This window comes from Rhopalosiphum padi, chromosome 2 (genome assembly GCF_020882245.1).
Source record: "Rhopalosiphum padi isolate XX-2018 chromosome 2, ASM2088224v1, whole genome shotgun sequence".
NCBI lineage: Eukaryota > Metazoa > Arthropoda > Insecta > Hemiptera > Aphididae > Rhopalosiphum > Rhopalosiphum padi.
The window spans coordinates 52,540,827-52,563,946 of NC_083598.1; the positions used below are offsets into that span (position 1 = coordinate 52,540,827).

The 23,120-nt window shown below is 29.7% G+C and overlaps 1 protein-coding gene across 3 annotated transcripts in view; it reads right to left on the reverse strand.

The window, feature by feature from the left end:
- LOC132919985 (protein prickle-like) overlaps positions 1 to 23,120 on the reverse strand; it is a 172,415-nt gene that overhangs the window by 28,433 nt on the left and 120,862 nt on the right. For all 3 annotated transcript variants that reach the window (XM_060981958.1, XM_060981960.1, XM_060981957.1), the window contains 2 exons: positions 19,587 to 20,097; positions 5,699 to 5,941 (listed from right to left, as the gene is read on the reverse strand). In XM_060981958.1, the coding sequence (XP_060837941.1) occupies positions 5,699 to 5,941; positions 19,587 to 20,097 (754 nt within the window). The remainder of the gene's footprint in view (positions 1 to 5,698; positions 5,942 to 19,586; positions 20,098 to 23,120) is intronic.

A 23,120-nucleotide genomic window follows, 5' to 3' on the forward strand; every position in this document is an offset into this window, starting at 1 on the left:
TTTGGTGTACCATACATTTTAGATTTCATAGTTGTTATTTCAACGTGTTTTTATCTTATTAACTTGGAATGTAGATTTCAAATATTAAATGACTATTGGAAAGACCTTCATCTTATATTAAACTCCATTTCCAGTAATTCGTCAATTTCTGAAATAGTGATGTTGATGGAAAATATTAGGTTATTACATGCTGAAATATCTCAATTACTAAAAAAATTCAGTTTGGGTTATGGTCCATTGCTCTTAGGTTACTTTGTATGTAGTTTTATCGATATGGTGTATTTACTTCATTTAATGATAAGCCATGAATTTAATTCAAAAGCTAGTATTACTGAGATTTTAATCACATATACTCCAGTACACGTTTTTAATATTCAACTCATATTATTTATGATGTCCATTATCGTTGCTGCGTCGCGGATAAATGAAAAAGTAATTATAATAATATTATTAAAACTACAAGTTAATTAAAAATATGCACTCCAGTCTCCAGTGGACAAGGCTATGAGCTTACTAGTCCTACTCGGCAAAAACTTCTCAGATACACAACGTAAAAATACACGTATATGCGAAAGATTTTTCTATATTTTTATGAAAATATCTGAGCCTTCCCAGTTCCTACCCTTCAAAAAATATATTAAAGCCTATCTACGCACTCAAATCTTCACTTGCAGTATTTGCAAGAGATTTCCGAACTACCGTCCACCACATCACATGTTTTGTACACGTCCACAAAGTTAATGGAATTATAGTATAGTATGTCATTGCACCAATTATAGCAGGTGCGTGGTAAATCTGCGTATACAAGCAATGGCTAAATTCGCAATTATCTGGAGTTTTGAAAAAAAATAAGATGGTTGGTAGTAAAATTAGATATTTATAATTTTTGAATAGTAACAAAACATTAAATATATTTTTAGTTACCTGTAAACAATTTCGAAAAAAGAACTGATAAACTCAATAAATGTATATTTATTACTATTTATAAATTTTAAATGTACTTATATAGGTTATATATTATGTAATCACTAATTATTATTAAGTCTGCACAATATTGCGACTGTAAACAAATTATACTGTGCGTATAAAATATAAATTGACACTGATCAGTATAAAGTTGAAATTTATTAGTATAATATATTTATTGTATTTATATTTCAAGTATATTAACACATTTCAATTATTTTCAGAAAAATACAATTATATCATATTTACGACTAACCCAGATTTCAAAGTTACCGACTGACGTAAAAACACAAGTACAATATATTTGCAAAAATATGTTTAATGTTCAATAAATTAAAAACTTATAAACAGGGGTGTCATTTAAGAGAGTATTTTTTATCTCTACTTTTATACATTTATGTTTAATTTGTAAGACTCTAGAAAACCTCACAACCCTAAGAAAAGAACTGTAAGATTCATCTATTCAAAAACAACTTATTTTATTATTATTTAAGTATAGATTATAAATATTGTTTTTAAAAATAAAAATAAAAGACCCCTTAATATTACTTTCCTATGTAGATACCTTTTATTTTTCTTAGTAAATATTTTCCTATTTTTTAATTCTAGGGTATTATTTTTCTTGTTTATATTTATCTTAATTTAAACATTTCTAAAAATGTTCTTAGTTAAATTTTTTTTCATTTTTATTGAAATATTTTTACGTGCATTTTGCTAGGTACTGTAACTTTACACTGTAGTATTAACCGTTTAACATTATCAACATTACTTTAAAATTAGGCCTTCAATAAATGTATAATTCCCTAACGGAAATCTAAAATGAAGCCCCTGTCTATATTCAAACGAGTAATGATCACTGAAATTTTAAATTATATTATAATTATACTATTAGAGTTCGATTTCAATAATAATATTTAATTTTCAATATTAATAAGGTTAAAATTTTTATAAATCAATTATCTGTTTCTGGAATGGATGAAATAACGACATTTGGATTTTTTAATATCAATTTGAATTTAGTTATATCGGTAAGTGTACCAAAAAACACAAGTGTATTAAAGAGTGACTAAAAATGTGAATAAAAAATAATATTATATTATAATCATAGTTGAATATGTAAAATAAATATATCTTATATTTTACAGCTATTGACGTTACTAATGTCTTCTTGTGCAACGTTGATTCAAATGAAAAATCATCCTATTATTTTAACCCTCGTCAATAACACTTTAAACTATTATAAAAGTTTGGTAAGGCATATTTTATTGATAAGCTTTTCAAAATAAAAAATAACATGCATATCTATATTCTATATACCTTACTCATATTATATTATTTAACATTATATTTAATATAACTAATATGAATGCTAGTCAATATATTATAATTGTATAATTATTGTCTATTACTATTCAAAATATTTATAACATGTACATGTTGTTAATTTAATAGTTTTATAATTTATTTTTTAGAAAAATGTAAACAGTACATCTGACCAACATCCAAGAAATTCAAGTACTATACACTAAAAAAATGATCAGATTACCATTGCTGTTGCTTATATTGAAAGTTTTTATAATGTTAACAAACGTTTTATAATGCTGACTAGGCTATAATTAATATTACATTTTTTTTTTAACTATATTATAATATTGTACAACTTTGTGTTGGATAGATTTAAAAGAAACGAAGAAATTAAAAATTCAGTCATCAAAAACAGTCGTGGAAAAACGCCCTGGTTAGGACGGTTAGGTCATTAATAGTTTAGAGTCTAAATGTTTAATTTAAATAACATAAAAACCAAACCGTAGCCTTACATAAATACCACTTAAAAAATATTTGTTATTAATTTGCATAAAAATCAATAATGATACATATATTAACATTTTTTCAATGTCTAATGTATTCAATATTCATTGCCTATTTTTATTCATTGTTGCTTAATAGTAGTATTATTATCGTTGTAATTATATTAAATCGTTTTAGTAACTTTCGTATAAACGTTTTAAATACTACAAAGCGGAACGAAAATGTTATTTGTTTTATAAAACCTACTCAGTGTTAAGTTTTCTCGGTGGAAAATTATTTAAGGAGTGTTTTTTTTTAATATGATACTTTTCTATCTCTAACAAAGTTAAGAGAAAATAGAGTTCTTAAAAAAATATTTAAAATTCATTATTACGAGATTATAGTTTTTGTATAATAGGTGTACTAGGTACATGTGGTTATACATAAATTATATTTTTAATAGTACAGTTATTATTACATAATTTCTACACAATGTGTAAAATATTAATCAATAGTTTCATAAAATTCTGTGGGAGAGGGGGGATGAAGAACAGTTGAGAATGAAAAAAACTTCCCATATAGACAAATTTCTCATTACAACAAACTTAGAAATTGACTAGATACTAGGTAGGCTCAACAGATATGAAAACAATACAGAGAAAAACCCAAACGAAAAATTCAAATGGCCACTCACAGTATCAACGAACTGGCACTCTTCGCCAACAAATCCATACCTATATCGCTCAAAACACTTGAACAAAATACATGCCCACCTAAGAACATTCAAACCAACCAACCAAAAAAATCTAAAATTAGGTCCCGTTTCAACTCCTCTACACGAAATTATAAAACTATTGGTGAAACATTAGAACCAATATGTAACACACTTTCAAATTATGATACGAGATACACTATAACTTCTGTACTTTCAAATAATATATTATGGAAAACGCACTGAAAAAAAAAATACCAACATTAGATAACTCTATAAACAAGTTGATATTACTATAAAGATCTTATTTGATACCATATATTTAGTCCGTATTCTATTAAGAGACAAAAATATTCAACTTATTTTTCTATATAATTACCCTTGATAAAGAGAAATCAACTAAAAAATAAATAAATAAATACATGATACATAATATAGTTTTAGTGTGTACCTAAATCAGGTTGTAAAATCCAAATAAAATGTTATGTAAGTGATGCAAGGCTAGGCTCAATAATTGTATATACGCCTATACTTATAAATATACAATGATCATAAATAGCAATATTAATAACAATGTTACAGGAATTATTGAGAACTAAATAGTTTTTTAATTATTTAATTATTTTAATATAGTTTTTTGTACATTCAGTGACGTAATTATAAATTATTGACCTCCATGAAAATTTAGTTTAGGACTTCATTAAATTATTGTCTATTTTATGCAATTATTGAAATTTTCCAATTTTTAAATAATCGTCAAGTATAAATAATAAAAAAGGTAAAATAAAAAATGTCTTCGATTTGAGCGAATTCAAATAGGTAGTATTGTGATAGAACATGTTTTGATTTTTTTTTCGATCATTTAAAAATGATTCAAATTAAAAGTATAATAAATATAAATAATTGTAGATATTAATTTAAATAATTTTCATTTAAAATTTATTTTACTAACGATTTATTTAATGATAATAATTTATATAAACAGTATTAACATTTTATCGTAATTAAAAAAAAACTTAATTAAAACAAAATCAAAGCGATACGTTTTGTTATTATAATTTTTGTACACAAAGATTTCTATTTATCAGTGAATAAAATTAACATTTAAACATCAGCTTCAATCGGAATTGTCGTTAGTAAAAGGTAACATTTAATTAGATTATCATTTTCGAATTTATTAATATATAACGGTAATAATACATATTAAGCCTTGGTGGTTAGGTAACTCAAAACAATATTGTCTATTCAATACACGTAAAGTATAGGTATCATATACATAGCTATAATATATAAGTTGATATAAGCGTATATGACGTGCGCCGATGTAGTGTGCAGTGTACCTTAGTACCTATATAATATGATATACCTACTCACCATGTGCAGTAAAATGGTTAGGTATGCTGTTTTATATTTTAACATGTTTTCTGCTTATATCATATGTCTTATCACTGCAACTGCGGCAGTCACCGCAGTGATATATTATATTACTTGGGTGTAGAAATCTGTTAGCGCGTGCGTTATACATATACATGCATAAGAAACAACCGTTTTACAAACTAGTTGCGGAAGCTGTGTGCGTAGGCAAATGAAAAATACGCCTATATAATAGTACTATAGTATGAAATATAAAATAAATACATGTTATGATGTATACTAGGTAATCTGTTTAACCACGGATATATTGAGAAAATAATTGTTGGTTTTAGGCACGGCTTAAGATCTTAAATCGTGGTTTTAGGTTTCTAGCATAAGTTTAAAACACTTTGTAATCTTTGTATCTATATCGTGTTCGTCCGTTAGTTATCAGTTAATATAGTTACGATTGATAATATTAATTTATCCATTTTATTATTAGTAGGTATACATTATTCAAAACAATAAACTAGAAAATAATTCAACAAGAGTCTTATTAATATAAATACTTTAGTTGAAAATAAAAAATAATGATTCTATTCAAAGTAAACTCATACATATGACATCAAACTATGAGTACTTGACATAAATTGATAAATGTATAGTAGTCAATATTAAAATATAGGTACTAAAATGTAAGTTATTTGTAACTGTATGGTTTTTAATAAATGTTATACTTTATTTAATCTGTTATTATTTTTTTGTTTTTATATTAAATAAATATTTTAAGAAACCGTGATTGTTCTAAACTTAAAAAATTATTGAAATTATAGCTATTAAATCGATTGCTCTATTTATTATGTATCGTGTTTGACTTACGTTCGCACAAGGTATGTCAGCGACCAGCTGCTTGGCCACTCCACGTCCCAGAGCGTCACGTTTCCTCTGCGCGCTGAACAGCCTCAGCTCTTTGCGTTCTTCGTCCGATAGCCCTCGACAGTACCGTACCTCATTATCGTGTGGTGGTAACTGTTGTAGGAGCTGCCTTACACGGTACCGCTCACCCGCCGAGTTAAGGTATGGCACTTTGTCTTCGGGCACGCCAGAGAAGAATAAGTGCACCTAGAAAACAGATGAAAATAAAACCAACTATTAGCGTATTGTGAATCAAACAAAAAAATCAAATTAATAGACTTCTCAAACATTCTGGGTTATTAAGCTTGTATTTTATTACTATTAAAAAAAGAATTAAATACATCATAATATTATACTGTAAATACCGAAGTGAGTAAATTAATTTTACTAAATATTTTCATAGCTATACCTATTGTATAGTATAGATTTTTTTTTACCACGGTTAAATGAATTATATTAATTATAATAATACAATATTCTTATTTTTTTTTAAATTAAATTAAATTTTTAAAATAATTAAATGCAATCACTAATTACTATATTATATTATTGATTTGTATGATAAAATGATTAAAATGATTTAATAGCAAGTATACATTTTATAAAGTCATATTCAAAATCGTTGGAAATCTTATTGTTTCAGAGTAAAAAAAAATGAATTTATTTTTTGGGTCATCACTCATCATCGTTCGCAATGTGTAAAAAAAAAGCTAAAATGTCCGCAATTTATTGTGTGCGCCTACGATGATATCTAAAAACATCGATTTTCAATTTTACGTCAAGTAATGTTTGTCGTTGTTTATCATATTTTTCGTCAACAATAAATGTGACTGAAGTAAAAAAATGAGATAATATTTTTTTTTTAACGGACGAGTACTTCAGATAACTACGTGTACATATGCATATTTGCGGTGCGTTTATTTATTTAGTTTCCCTATTTACCTTTGGGCTGTTGACAAATGTATATTTTCAAATTTATTAAGTATAAGAGTAAAATGAAAAAAAATACGTTGTGTGTCGAAATGTTTGACGTTTACATTCCCAACCAATCACAATGGGTTGCAAAATATTATATTTGGTTTGCATTTTTACTCTACACTACACTTTTATAAGGGACATTTAATTAAATTTCGGGCAACTTTTGGTATTCAGAACTCAAATGCGCATTAATTAAATATCCTAAATATAGTTGAAAACATATATATATATATATATTTATATTTATATTTATTTTGTATACAAAATGAATTGTATTTATGCAATGAAATCATAAAAATGTGCTGAATTATTCGGAACCACGAAAGGATGAATGCATTTTAAGGAGAACATTTCAGCAATGCATAACAATAATGTATAATATGTAAACATTTCATTCGCATTGCGGCGAATCGTGTATGACGTGGGCCTAACCCACATATATATTATATTATATAGTATAGGTTGCAATAAAATTCCATCGTTACAATAATTGTTCAAGTAACCGGTGGGTTTAAATCGAATTATTGATCTTGAAGGACACGTACCTTACATACCTAACGCAGTCGAGTATATGTTATAAATTATCGTCTAAAAATAACAGCCTCCGGAGATGTCCAATTAACTGTAAAAATTCTCGCCAATATTATAATATATGCATATAAACACATTAAACCCGATTAATTCACATTAATAAATTTATGATTAACTTAAGATTATATGCAAAGGTTTATCGGGATTTCATTACTAGCCTCCAGAGCTATCGTTGTATACGGTTTCCGATTCCATCAACAGGTGGGCGTGATTTGTTTAGGACGTTTTATTAATTTGAACGAACGACGCGCGAGCGTTATTATTAAATAGTGATCGTTTTGAATACGATTATCATTAATCATCACGTGTGACAATATAGTTTTGGTTTTATGCACACCGTTTTATACATAAAAAAAGATATTCATGTAATACTTGTTTAATACAAGTAAACTGTAATATTATATATTTGAAAAGAAAAACAAAATTATAATAATAAAGATGACAATATTATTCCGTTCACGTTTGCGAATTGTATGAGAGACGATACGAACCTGAAATGGTTGAGATAAAAATAAAAAACAAAATCCTAATAACGTATACATTATTATATATTATTATGTAATATATTGTATATTATGCTTATCGCAGTTGAAGTTTTCTAATTTCCACCTGTGCACATAAGGATGTAAGATGTCTAGCATACGTAATTTTCTCGTCCGCTCTGGGAAATTCTATCAATTCGGGGATGGGGGGGGGACACGCATAACTATTATACACACCACATGTCACTATAGTAAACGACTTACCTTTTTTACGTGCCATTTGACATTTTTAATTATAATTATAATATTAATTTGGTCTTATAGTAGTATATTATATTTAGGTTTATATCTCAAATTGAAATAAATTAACCAACCGGTATATACACGATTCGTCATGTATTTCAAAACGCGTTATTTATGAGACATCATTATATTATAACACAGTACATGTAGGCTCTTAATGTCGATTAAATACATAGTATAATATATTCTGGTTAAATATTATGGTCATTGATTACACAGTGGTAAGAAAAAAAGTGCCTGAACACGTTTCCGTAGATAGAACCAGCGGCGTAATTATGTACTTGATATTATTGAATTATAATTGAACCTACGATTTGTTTCTGAGCTATAAAATAAGTTTTAAGACTTGTATAATTAGGCTATGGTTTTGATGTTGATAAATAAATTATTTTGCTTCCCTAGCCTTTTACTTAGTTACGTCATTGGATGAGACCACAGCACTACACCGTGTTCGGTGAAAAAAAACTGTATTTCGCCGCATCGGATGCAGCCTAGTGCGGCTGAACTATATGATTAGAATAGAAATCACAGGATTCGCTGAACGTCGTAGCTAAGACACGGCGTTACAATAATATGAAATTAATACTCGTTTACAATAATAATTGTCGACGTGACGGTGCGATCAAACTAATCTGTTTCGACGGATATACGAAATAAGGATATACCTATACCTACATTACCCTTTATCTATGCGCCGCGGAGTGCGTTTGTACAGTAATAATTATATATATACTACCTATAAAATATATAATATATTATATAATAATGTGTCGCTCGTGGTAGACGACGCGTTTGTTAATAACAATGGGACGTCGTAATTACTCGGACGGTAATTTATGGACGTTTGTCCGGGCGTCGGCATACCTATAGTTGTATGTATCGGCAGGCGCGTGCTATATATTAACGCTGTGCTTATGGAGTCCTGCCGATCGGACGTGCGACAAATGATATTCGCTGCGCAATAATAATAATATATTATACTGTGTATATACTATATAATATATACAGGACCTCGATGTCACTGTAGTATGTATATATATATATGTATATTATGTACAGGGTAATTTACTAAACATGCTAATCCTCATTTCTTCCTTTAAAAATTAAAATTTTTCAAATCACGATTTTGGGAATTTTTTAATACACTTAAATTATTGAGATTTTTTTTACTACTTAAAGAGTGTCCTGTAACGATACTAACTCCTATTTTTGATAAGTTTAATGTAATTTGAAGGATAAAATATTTGAATTAAAGAAAAGTATTTAACCTTAATTAAAGTATTTAAAAATGGTTTTACAAAAATATAAAACAGATGTAATCTAGTATTATATTATTATACTTGGATCATTTTTAACATATTTTAAATGTTGACAATTTTCAAGTTACTTTAGTATTCTCATCTTTTAAACCCATTACCATCAACCTAATATCCTTTAGTACTCAAAATTAAATAAATCAAAAACTACTTTTTCAAATTTTGATTTAGATTCATCAACATTTTTATAAAAATTATTCGCTAAATAATATACAGTAGATAGGAAGGTTTTTATTTGAAAAATGTAAGTTCTTATCTTCACAAGACACTCATAAAGAAGTACAACAAAACTTAATAATTTGAAAATGTGGTTAAAAGTATACTTAAAAATTTAAACAAATCAAATTTTGATTACCTAATTGATTATTTAAGAAAAAAGGGGGTGAGCAATGAGCATGTTTGGTGAACCACCCTGTATATTTGTACAGACGGCGATAAAGGACGACACGATGACTGGAAAATAGACGTGCAGAATCGCGATTGCGTGCAAACCTATATGGATATTGGTGTGAATTGATGGTAGTAATAGGGTCTGGTTTTGCGCGGGGGAAATGATAAATCGCCCTGGGAATTGACACGAGTCCGTCGAAAACACGCATAATGTAGTGCATATAGTTTGCAGGTAAATAAATTCACTTCGCTGTGCTAAACTTATACATAATAAATTTATATATATATATATATTATATTTTGTATTGAACTGTACACGTGATATATTATAATACATATAAATGGTTTAACTATGATATATACTAATATACGTATTACATTATTATTTTTCATCTCAAAGTGATGTGAAAAGAAGTCATCTTAGAAAAGTCTAGAGAATTGCAAAAACTGCTGAAAATACGAGAACGGTACGAACAATTTTAATTTAATTTTTTATTTTTTATAAAAATGACTATAGAACACTCATCATCCAAATCTTCACGGATTGTTTTGAGTGTTTTATCTAATACATTTGTTGAAAGTAAATTGTTACACAGGCATATGTTCTGGATATTTTATCGCTAAGGTTCATAGAATTTGATGCGTATATGATTTTAACACAAGTAGATAATGTAGAAGCAACTCGCGTTGTACCTATCCGGACCTATCAGACACATATTTAAACGGACCGGCAAGCGCTCGTAACGTTGCAGGAAAAACAGAGAATAAAACTTTTTCCTTTTTATGTATTACAATAATATTATACGAATTACGAGGTGTACATATTATTTTAATACATTAAAATCAAACGGCCGCGGGGGGAGAGCGATATATCTCACGCATGGGCGTATACGTGTGTATACGTAGGAATAATATAATAATATGCATTGCTCTGCACCAGAGTAGTATAACGAACCACACTGCAGGTCCCGACACGTTTTTCTATATACATAATATTATAATATAATATAATATTATATATTATTCCTACAATATATACCAAACAGTAATTACTGCGTATGATTAATGTTAATGCATAATATAGAGAAGTCGCGGTTGTATTAAGATGATGGGGAGGGGGTTAGCCCGCTGGGTAGCGTGCGCGGTCCAGTCGCCGATGAATCCTTGATGCTGTAGCAGCTGCATAGCATCACTAGAAAAGTCACAGCAGACTTGTTGCAGTCTACGTATATATATAGAATAATATTATTATTATAACATAATATCGGTACGTATACATGCAGGCGATGTCATGTACGCGTTGTTATTATTATTATTATTATTATTGCTATCATCTGGATATGTCGAATGCAAGTCAGCGACTAATATCGTTTACGGGTAAATTTTCTCGACGTGAAGGTAAAGACAAAAACACGCACTCGTATCTTACACACGCACATACTCGTCGACACGTCATCGCATATCGTATATTATCTTTATCATTATCTTTATATATATAATAAATCTTCTGTACGTCTGTATGTCTTTGAACTTCTCTTAAACAGTTGAATCGATTTTAAGACATTTTTTGTGTATGCTGCAATAGATCCAAGAAAATTTTGATATGGATATGTCTTAAATGATATACGTGTGAATCCTAGATTTCTATGATATCGGAACCTTTCATCCGTTCGTCATGTGTTGTTTTTAAATGAAAGAGCACACCATGGAGTACGTTTTAAGCATAGTTTTATGGATTAAACTCCGTCTACGAAATATTGAGTAATAAAATATGAACATATCAATGATGCCATTTATCCAGAAAAAAACCTTTCAAATTAATGCAAAAAATGGTAAAACTTTTTCCCTGGTGAAGTCGAGATTAATACAAATAGGAAAATTGTCAATATTGTATTAACATATTGTTTTTAGTTAATCTTAAAATAATGATCACTCAAAGAATAATTTATTCATCTATGCTCTTGATCATAAAAACAAATAATATAGTTTATGAATAAATATAAATAAAAAATTTAGTTTGACACCTGTCATTTGAGAGAAAAATAATTTTTTTTTAAATGCTACTTTTAAATTGTCAAAAATCGGGCAACATCGGGATAGCTATGTGAAGTGCTAATGCTCTTGATTTTTAATTATAAAATTCATTCGTACATCAAACTACAATGTTCGGATGTTAACGCATTGTTCAAAATATAGGTACATAGTATATTTATATATTTGTCGACATATTAAAATATTAATTTTAAACATTGTTTTTGTGCTAACATATTTTAAAACTTATAAAATAAAACTAATGACTAATAAATATTTAATAAATACATTATTAAAAACTAATTTTTGTTTTTATAGTATAAAATAATATAAATACACGCTTATTAATTTTTACGTTACCGTTTTCATTTTTTGTTCGAAATTAAAAATATTTGCGTAAAATTCGATTTGAAATTAAATAATTTGTTAGTAAAAAGTAGTTGTTGAAATTGCACGCTCAAAAATTATAAATAAATATTGCAGAGGGTTTTTTTTTAGTTTTCACCAAAGTGGTTATAACAAGAATTTGACGCTTTTGTGCAGCTTTATCACGTTACCTGTAGTATTATATGTGTATTATGTCAACGCACAACGGAGGTCTTTTATAGGTGGTGGTTCAGTGCAAGTTTTTTTTGTATGTTATTAATTATAATTATATTTATTTTTCAACTATATGATAGTACAATATAACATAGTAGGTTTATACCGATACTTGTTAAGGCCAGTCTACTCAATCCGTTCTTACTGGTTCGTCTCAAACACGTTACAAGTTTAGGGTTAGGTTAAGTGTAGACCGGCGCTTAGTTATTTCCAAGCTATAATTAGTCGTTGCGACTAACCTTAGCGACGAGCCGCAACGACTACCTTTTTATGAAACAGGCCAATGACTAGTCGCAGTTTGGAAACCGTGTCTGTCTTAAGAGATCATTAATATGAAGGAGTATAGCCGACCTGTCTTATATATTTGATGCAATTTGCCCCGACGATGGCTATGAGTGCTATGACGATGACGAAGATATGAAGATGTTTTCATCCTTTTGAATATTTCTAGGTTATACGCTGTGTATATCGCACGCTAGATACTCGTATATTATACAGACATAACATTTTCACATAATAAAAATGACGTACTTTTACCTATATATAATATATATATATATAAATAGAGCTAAGAAGGGATGTTGAGATGAAACCGCGAATTGTAAAGAACGTTTCTTGAGAGTCGGCAGAGATTTTTTTTTTCATTACGGACCCAGTAAAAAGACGACTATATATTATATATGTAATATGTATATATATAAACACTAGGCTAAGGCTTAAGGAAAACCACAGACGAGAACCTGCAGCTACGACGCGGGTATCTTTCACCCATTTCACTCGCACACACACGTACACTGTCCAACCATCCTCTTCCCCTCTTCAACCATGGCGTAATAATGCATCATATGTATATGGACAAATACTGTGTGCCTTCGTATATATTTATATAATATATACTTAAATGTATATATAGACATATTATAGTCTCACAAACAACACAGCAACCGCCGCAGAGAAAGAAAAATGTTTTTTTTCCCTTCTTTTCTTTCTTTTCTGTTTGGTATCAAATAGTTGTACAAAGATACGAAAAAAACCCATACGAAAGACCAACAAAAACATTTACATATGCGATGGTGAACGTTTATACAATAAAGGACGTGGAGAGAAATGGAGTATAATTTTGTGGAATCTTCGTTGGATATCGTCACGGTTTTTACCGTAAACTCAGTTATAGTTTACCCCGTCGTGAATACAAAACTCTAAAGGATGTAGTATTGTACGTTTAAGGGGTTATTAATAGTGAAAAGGAAGGTGTATAGACGTATAGTACCTATAACGATTCAATTTTGTGTTCTCGTTGTTTTTTTTTAACGAATAGCATTACTGTTTTTACATGAATTACTAATAATTAATTGGTGTTAAAAATATATCTTTATAATAGTATAATATAGTACAGTATAGCTAGTATAAACGTATATTTGTATAGTATGTATACTTATCATCATGTGTGCATAATTCAAATAAGACGATGAGGAAACTCTGTCGTTAAATTTTATAGATACATCAATTTTTCGTTGTCATTACAACATACAGATCAGCAATTACAAAGCACTATACGTTTATCATTCAAATGCATTATACGAGTATAATCACATTCTAGAGAGTGTTAATTTGAATATAAATAGTTTTATTTTAATCCAGACAGTATGGTAGGTGTACCCATACTTTACAGACCTAAGTATTTTTTTCTTTATTATTTCGACAAAGACGGCGAAATCAGCCGTTTGATCACTGGTGTTGTCTAGATAGTAGATAGTATAACAATGCACCGTGAATACTTTTACCGGGTAGCTTAAGCAAACTATTCTTTAGTAGGTGTCTTTCGACAAAACTCATTAGCATACCTTGACTTTTTACAATGCCGTCATAAAGCGAATAACCAGCAGCAGCTCTTTCCTTACGAAAATATTTATCCCGAGCGTTTGAAACTATTTACATTTTCAAACGAAACTTTTCAATATATTATATAGAGGCACCTTTCAAACGTTTCAATGAAATTTGCATATCTGTATATTATTGTCGTTTAACAATATTTAAAATGTAAACGTTTCATTGTTGTGAAGTTTCGTATACTATTTGGATGTACCATTGTTGTACAAAGGCTTATAATAATTTATAATGTGTTGGATTAAATACCTATACAGTACACGACTATTTAAAAATTAAAAAAATATATTACAATGTTAATGCATACCTATACGGTAATACGTAACATAAAATAGCCATGGTATCGCCGCAAACAGTATAGAAGTCGCGAGTCTCAATTAAAAAAAAAAAAGATCCATCGATCAGAAACTACGTGTATTTAAAAGTTAATCAATCGGTTAAACTGTTCCTATAGGTTTGAAATTGATTTATGAGATTTTAACGATTCAAAATGTTAATCAAAAACACGCAGGCTATATATATATAGGTAAGCAAAATAATTTTTTTCTTTATTCCTTCGGGATTTCGGTTTAATTCGATAGAATAATATATAATATTCTATGTTCTATATTATGGTTTGTATAAGTATACCGTAGTCGTTTTGACGGAGGAATGCGTTGTGTGTGCTCACCGCCGCACCGGTCGGAGCCAACCACTAATTGGTCGGTTAACAACGCATTTCCCCTTCGGCTACACATAACACTGCGTCGATTTAGACCGGGTGGTCGGAGATATCAAAAAAATAAAAAACAAAGAACTGGAAAATAATATATCAATCGTTTTGTGTTATTATAACGGGTCACATATATTTATATATATATATATATATATATGTATATACATATGTGATGTATATATATTAGGTATATAGTGTACAGGGCGAAGATGGATACCCGAGAAACTAAATAATATGTACATATTCAACAGTTGACGGGGTAGTTATTGATATGTTTAAAATTTAAACGCCAGGTGCACTTTTTAAGAATAATAACGATGTTGCTTAATAATGAATATTACATAATATATACGGTACAACTATTGATTGAAATTGGGTTGATTAACTGATATAATAATAGCTAGTTTATTCCGGTGCAACAACACTCAAAAGTACCACCGGAAAGTTTCGACTTTAATCTATATTTTCGTTTGAAATCATATTGGGATTTGTCCGGTCCGTCGACTTGTTTTATCCTAGGTCGTTATATTATATGATATACGCTCAATTACTTACTTACCTATATTGCCGCGTAGTTAATAGTATAGCAATATAATACACAGTGAAAACTCTCTATAACGAATGTTAAGGAACCACGAGACTTCTTTCATTATAGATTTTTCGTTATATAGAAGGTTTCCAAAAATTTGCTTGATCCAAATCTTCAATGTCGGTATCCTAATTGTTTTCCAAAAACTTTTTTCTGTTTCAAATATTGGTTACAATGAGCTGAATGATCCAAAACGTTTTCCGACATCACTCTTTTTTTCAACATTTTCCATTATTCATATTAAAGCAAATTTTTGATCTACGCACAATGTTTTTTTTTTTTACTTGCCACATTTGTTAATTGAATGTTAGCGAACTAAATCGACGATAATATATTTAATATTATTTACTGATTACACATACATTTTATTACTTTTTTGTATTAATAAATAAAAAACATTGTTTTGTTATTGAGAGTAACTAATTTGTTATGCAGAATGATCTAGAGTAGACATGGGTTATAAAGCAAACCAATCATTATAAGTAATGTTAATTTAATAAAGAGATTTTTGTTGTACAACAAAATCGTTATAAAGAATTTTCACTGTATTATAATCTGCGATAAATAAAGTCATATTACATATATAATACAAATGTATGATATTTTAGTGCTCTTCGCGCCACCGCGTAGGACAGTTTTACATTTCGTGACGACTTCATTACGCGAGCAAAGAACGAATATTTTTCTGGTAAAGTTTGTATAATATTATGTTCCCCATCTCTGTACTGCAAATGAACTCGGTACGACACGCTCTTTGTCCGTTAGACCGCGAGAAAGCTGCGGCAGCGCGGTGTCCCCAGAGAGCCGCTCGCATCTCACAACAAACGGACCGAAATAAAAAGGAAAAAAAGAGAGAAAATGTATGTGTGGGAGAGAGAGAAAGAGAGACGGATAAATACGTTCGTCAGGACGAAGTGGCTTGTACATAATACGTTTTTTTCCTCTCTCGCAGCTGTCGTGGGTCTCGCGGAAACGCGCGAAGATCTATAGATCCGCCGTGGTTGTAGGGCATATAATAGAACGACTGTGGCGTGTGTATGTGTGGGTGTATGTGAGCGTGTGTGTGTATATGTGTGAGTATTCGGAGGAAACACAACAAACCTCGACGACCGTACGACCGTTATTTGTCGTGCCTAATGACGTATCACGTAACGCGACGGTTTCCCTGCCGCCGCCGTTGTCGCGCGAAACGCCCCGGGGAGACCCGAGACGCCATCGTCCACGAAAGTAAATCGGTCTTGTATTCTATATAATTCCTTTAAAAGCAGGGCGAACCATCGTTGTCGGTATTTCGCTACCCTCCCGACGAATGCTTGAGATTTTATTAAGATACCGACCGCGGCGATGCTCAAGCGGGCGGTTTAACCGCGGGAAGCGATTATAAAAAGGGCAATTAACTGCCACGACCCGATAATATCCGATATCATTAAATTGTTGGCTGGCCGACTGCACAGAAACGGAAAATGTATAATATGTGCATTCGGTGGGATCTTACGACTCACATGATATCGTTATAGAATTTTAACCTTACTTGTGAAAATGTAGAGTACCTACACGGACAGATTTTTTTTTGTGAAACAGCTAGGCTTTATTATATCTTATAGTCTATAGGCAATAAACAGTATTTTTAAATTCATTTTATTCAACATTTAAAAATATTTGTTACTTTATATTATTTTATGGTAATAAAATTATTAATTTGGTCTAATCTTAAAAAAAATGTATATATTTATTGATAAGATATTATCATATGTATATATTATATATTATATATTATATATTATTTATAATTATATTGTTTCTTATATCATAATCATAATTGAATTACATTAATTTGTATCAAAGTTGTATTATTGATCACACGATTTTATTTAGATCATTCGCCTTCTTAGAAATTGAATTAAATACTAATTTATAACGTTATTCTACAGTATTTATAATATGATAAACAATTAACATGTAAAATAATATTCCTGTGTGATATGAGGGAATAATAGCACTACGAGATACGTATTAATTAAATTAAAACAGTTGTTGTTTATTAAGTCATCAAAACATTGAGTTTCAATTTTTCTGTTTGAAACACGTTTATGTGGGTAATTATTATTGTTATAAGTTTTTGTTTCGAAAGTCTAATGCGCCGAAAATGTTACTCCGACGACATATTTATTCAGCCGGATATACCTATGTAATATGTATGAATATACTTACATATGCATATATATATATATATATTATAATATACGATAAATAACAAAATATAGGTGAACCATTTTCATTTAATAATGAATTAATTTAAATTCTGATTTTTAGAATGTTTAAATATCCTTAATAAAAACTATACTATTTTCAAAATATTGATATTTTTTGTGCTACATAAAAAATGTCTTAAGGCAATACAAATGTATATTTTTCAAATGAGAATAACCCCTTTTTACAGTAAATTATTTTCGAAAATAATATTTTGAGAATTTTTATGTAACCGATTTAAAATTTGAACTGGTAGTAGTTTTTCAGTTACCTATCATAATTTTTTCCAAAACCATGATCAAAGTTAAATAATTTGAAACTACACATTCGAATTTTGATTTAGATACATCAATATTTTCAGAAAAATTATGCACCAAATGATTTATAGTAGAATGAATAAGAGACGGATGGAGGTTCTCATCTTTAAAAAACAAATGTTTGTATCTCCATAAGATACTCCTTAAGTAGTACAAAAAAACCTCACGAACTTTGTTCTTTGGCCTTGGTCTTTAAGTTGAAATTTCCGAAAAATAAGATTATATGAATAATTGCATTATCGAAGAAAAAAGAGGATAAGTATGCTTGGTGAATCACTACCCTGTATGCGCCATCACACCACCACAAAATCCGTTTTATCATCATTTATTCGGATGCGTTGGCGTGTACACGATAATTAACCGCGTATACCAAAACGACGAAACAAAACATTTTGCACGGTTATTTTGGCAGAGACTAGAAAATGCGGTTCGGTTGACGGTACAGATCAAAGGACTATACGCAATCCGGCGCATTATACACAACGACCATAATATATATAAACACGCGCGCACGCGTCGTGGGTTGAATTGTATTATTATTATTCCATCTGACGGAAATGTGCAGTTGACAGTCGCGGCGGCAACGAAAATTGTTTGAAGTATTGTTAAACGGCGATGCCATTGGACATGTAGTAATATACGCGTAATATGAAATATTTTGATGTCGTACGCGTAGGTATAGTTCACGGCGTTGTCCCTATAATTCGTGTACATAATACACATCATGAATAATATCAATGGACGAAAATGTTGTTGTTTAATGGATTTTTTGTTGTTCGTGTTTTAATCATTTATTTTATTTATTTATTGCTTGGATCGCCAATGATAGACAAAACAATTTCGGTATGATTACCAAACACTGTATTACAGTAATACTCGTAATAGTATATGTATACGCCGGATAAACTATTAAAAAGAGTTGAAACGTTTGAGGCTGTCGATGATATTGTAATAAAGTAGCTTTTGACATACAAACGTGTGAATAAATAATTATTACTTGAATATTATCGATTAAAATGTAACAAAAATGACTTCGTGTCGGACATTCAATACCTATCTATTTACATTTAAATGACGTTTTGAAACGGTCAGAAAATATGGCCCATTAAAGTTAAACGCGTATATTTTATTCAATTTTACCATTTCGTTTGTGTCGAATTCGAAAATATCCTAACTCCATCAGCAATATGAATTAAAACCGATTTTCGAAAGAAATACAAAACAAAAAAACAGGTTTTGCGCGTCAAGTCCACAAGAATGTGTATAATAACTATATAGCGTAATATATTATATTATATTGTAGTCATCTTGACGGGTATAAAAGAGCCGAATTCGATTTTTACTTTGATATTATTAATAATAATTAGGTATTTTATAATGATACAATAAATATAGGTACTGACCTGATCTGGTCTGAGTCCGGCGGGCACCCACGTGTACTCTTCTAGCGCACACCCGGAATCGTCGTCGGAGTGTGAGTGTCGCTGTTGCGGATCACCACCACCCGCCGTGGCCGTCACCGCTGCATGAGAATGGTGCGGATGGTGGTGGTGGTGGTGATGGTTTGCAGCGACAGCCAACGGGTCTTTGCGACCGGTGGCTGTGGCCACTGACGCTGTGGACGTGGCCATCGCGCCCACGGCTACTGTGGCGGCCAGCAGCTTCTCGTAACCACCGATCGCTTGGTCGTAACCCGGCGGGCCCGTGGGTAAAGGCGGCAATGGTGGCGGAGGCGTGCCCCGCTTGACGGCGGTCACCGTCGCCGCCGCCGACGATGACATTATCGACGCGGCACTACTTCCTCCACACGAGGCCGTTTCGGTGACCTTTAGCTGTTTTCGGTAGTGGTCGTTATTGTGGTTGACGCCACTGCTGTGGTCGTCCCGTGGACAGTTACAGTTCCGGCACACTTGTCTGAAAAACGACGTATAACCATAAATAAATAAATATTCCAAAAATCTTATACCAGACGTTAAGATATTATATATTTTTTTACTTTGAACTGAACAGATCATGTTTCCCAAGTTAAAAATGAGATAAGATTCGATTAAATAGTATTATATTATATATTTTTACAGTAGGTATATTACATTATCGACTACTAGGTAATCAATTTTTCACAGCATCTAAACAAATATTTGTTGTACCCCATGCACAAGTTATGGCTTACGAGTTACGACCTATTTTTTCAATGGCAAAGTAACATAATATAAAATATATAAAACAAATGTTTGTGAAACGTAAAATGGCATGGGAGCTCTCGATTTTCAACTGGTTTAAACCAACTACTACCCTAACTAAACTATTTACTAACCTAAACATTATATACCGAATATAATACACAATAATATTATCGTAATGATAATAGGTTATTTTATAGAGTTAGGTCAAATCTAAATATTAATAAAACTATTAATTTGCCTATTAAAATAATTTGTTTATATGTAAAAATAATTATCGATAAAACAATTTGAAAAACTTATCTTTAGTCCTTTAACCCGACCCTCTTTCGTGTACACCTATTGTATGTAGTATGTACCTACTTAATAATATTATTTAAGCACATTACATCCGGATAAATGATAAATACACATTAATGTTTTAATTATATAGGTACGAATGGAACGTAATAATTTTACTCTTTGATAAAAACCAACCTTAGAATCTAAATAATGTTCTCTAATAAAGTAAAACCTAGACAAATTCTATGAATTTTAATTTATTTCGTTATTGCTTTGGTAGTTTAAAATATTAAAAAATGAATTCAAATTTATCAATTTGGTTACATAATAATATATAGGTATAGTTTATATGTAAATTAATTTCATAGTTTTATACAATATTTTTATAATTGTATGTTTGTCATGAAATAAAAAATAATACTTGAGGAAAGTAAACATGTAACTTTTATCACATTTGTCGTAAAAGTATAAAAATAGAAAGCTAATTGTTATGAAAGCTTTTTTTTATAAATCAACCGTGCACGTTAATCTCTATAGATTTACTTATCAAATAATTTCTAAATAAGTCGATATAACATTAAAAATTATAAAAATTTTATATTTTCATAAATTATATGTTCATCTAGGTACTTGCATGTTATAAAAAAAAGTTAACATACACAAATAATTTCCCAGGAATCAATTTAACTTTTAACTCAAACCTTTTGACCACCACTTCAATAATTTAGAACTATACTATATAATTTAATTTTTAGTTGCCAAACATTTGAGCCTCAAGTTGTACCAAGCGGTACAAACTACAGTTTTCCGACTTCTATTATGTAATATCATCATATAATAGATAAGTATTATAAGTTTTTAAAGCAAGCAGAAGATTATAAAAAAAATATACTTAACAAGTCTTTCCCTAATCATGATGGTTCACCAGGACGAATAGGCAATCATTTTGTTTATGAGGCGAGACATAAAATATATAAAATATGGCGGTATGTATAATATTTAGGTAGGTAGATGCAATAAAAAAAAAATATGGAACGTTTATTTATGGATTAGGATTATGTTATTATAATGTAATATGTACGTCATTTTCGCAGCAGAGTTGGCGACACTGACGGCTATTCCAATTTATTACATTATAATAATAATAATAATAATCATCGTCATCATCATCATAATCATAATCACAATTATGATTAATATGATTAGAATAATCAAAGTCGTCGTTGTCATCACTTGTGTCTCAAATATTAGCCCCGCGGATAATATTATACACCCTTCGGTATACTATTTCATGGGATCCGTTGCCCAGTAATATATGATTTTACGTTTTGATATAATATATTATATATTAATATTTGCTCGAGATACGAAGAAGTAATATTTATTGAATATTATACAATATACATACCCACATATACACACACACAAAGCGTGTATTTTTGATGTTAAATTAGAGTATTAAAAAGGTTACCTATGACCGCAGTTCGTACATATATATTATTATGTTATGTATATGTACGATGCGGCTGTGTATAATATTATGGAATACAGAATTTTTATTTGAATTTTTTTTTTTTATACAAGTTTTCGTATTATTTGCGATGGGCCTCAATGAATACTTTCTACGCAATAATGTAAAGTATGTAATATTGATATTTTTGACAAAAAAATATAGTTTGAAAAATGTTTTTTTTTCATTTCTTTTCGAGTCTGTAAATCCAGCGTTCGATAATATTTCATATATTTAATCGTTACTTTGAATGAATCGTTCTACCTATGTACGACATAAAATTCAAAATAATATTACAATCAAATCAGATATGGTAAGCAATGCCATACTTTATACGATTTCATAATTTATTGCACGATTTATCTAGTGATAAAAACAGTGTTTATGGTATCGATAAGTTTATAATAATAAAATATCACTACCTATAACTATTTAAAACATAGAGTTAAAAATTGTCCATTATAAGAGTGTGTTCATAAATAAAGATTTTACTGTTTATACGTATAAAATACTATTATACGAAGCTGTCTCGTGTGGAGAAAACTCGTTTTAATGTATAAATATAATTTACAAAACATTTAATTGGCAAATAAAATTACGGTTTAAAAAATGTTTCTTAAAACTATTTATAAAATACTTGATACCGAGAAATGTGTTAGAAAAAATATGTTATTATTATAATAATTATTGGACTTGGTAATACGTTATATTGCAGCACCGTATGAGTTTAAAATAAAACGTTATAAAGTAATAATTTTTATTAACACGCATCGATTGTTGATTCTTTACTAAACCAGTATGTCAGTCTAATAAGTAAATTACTTTTAGTTTTCACAAAACGGTACACCGATAAGGAAATAACAGAAATAGAAAAGTCTAACTTAAAACTCGATGTACGCAACTTAAAAAAAATACAAAACACGTGCGTGTTAGTGAAAGAAAAAATGCATTATATATTATACGTA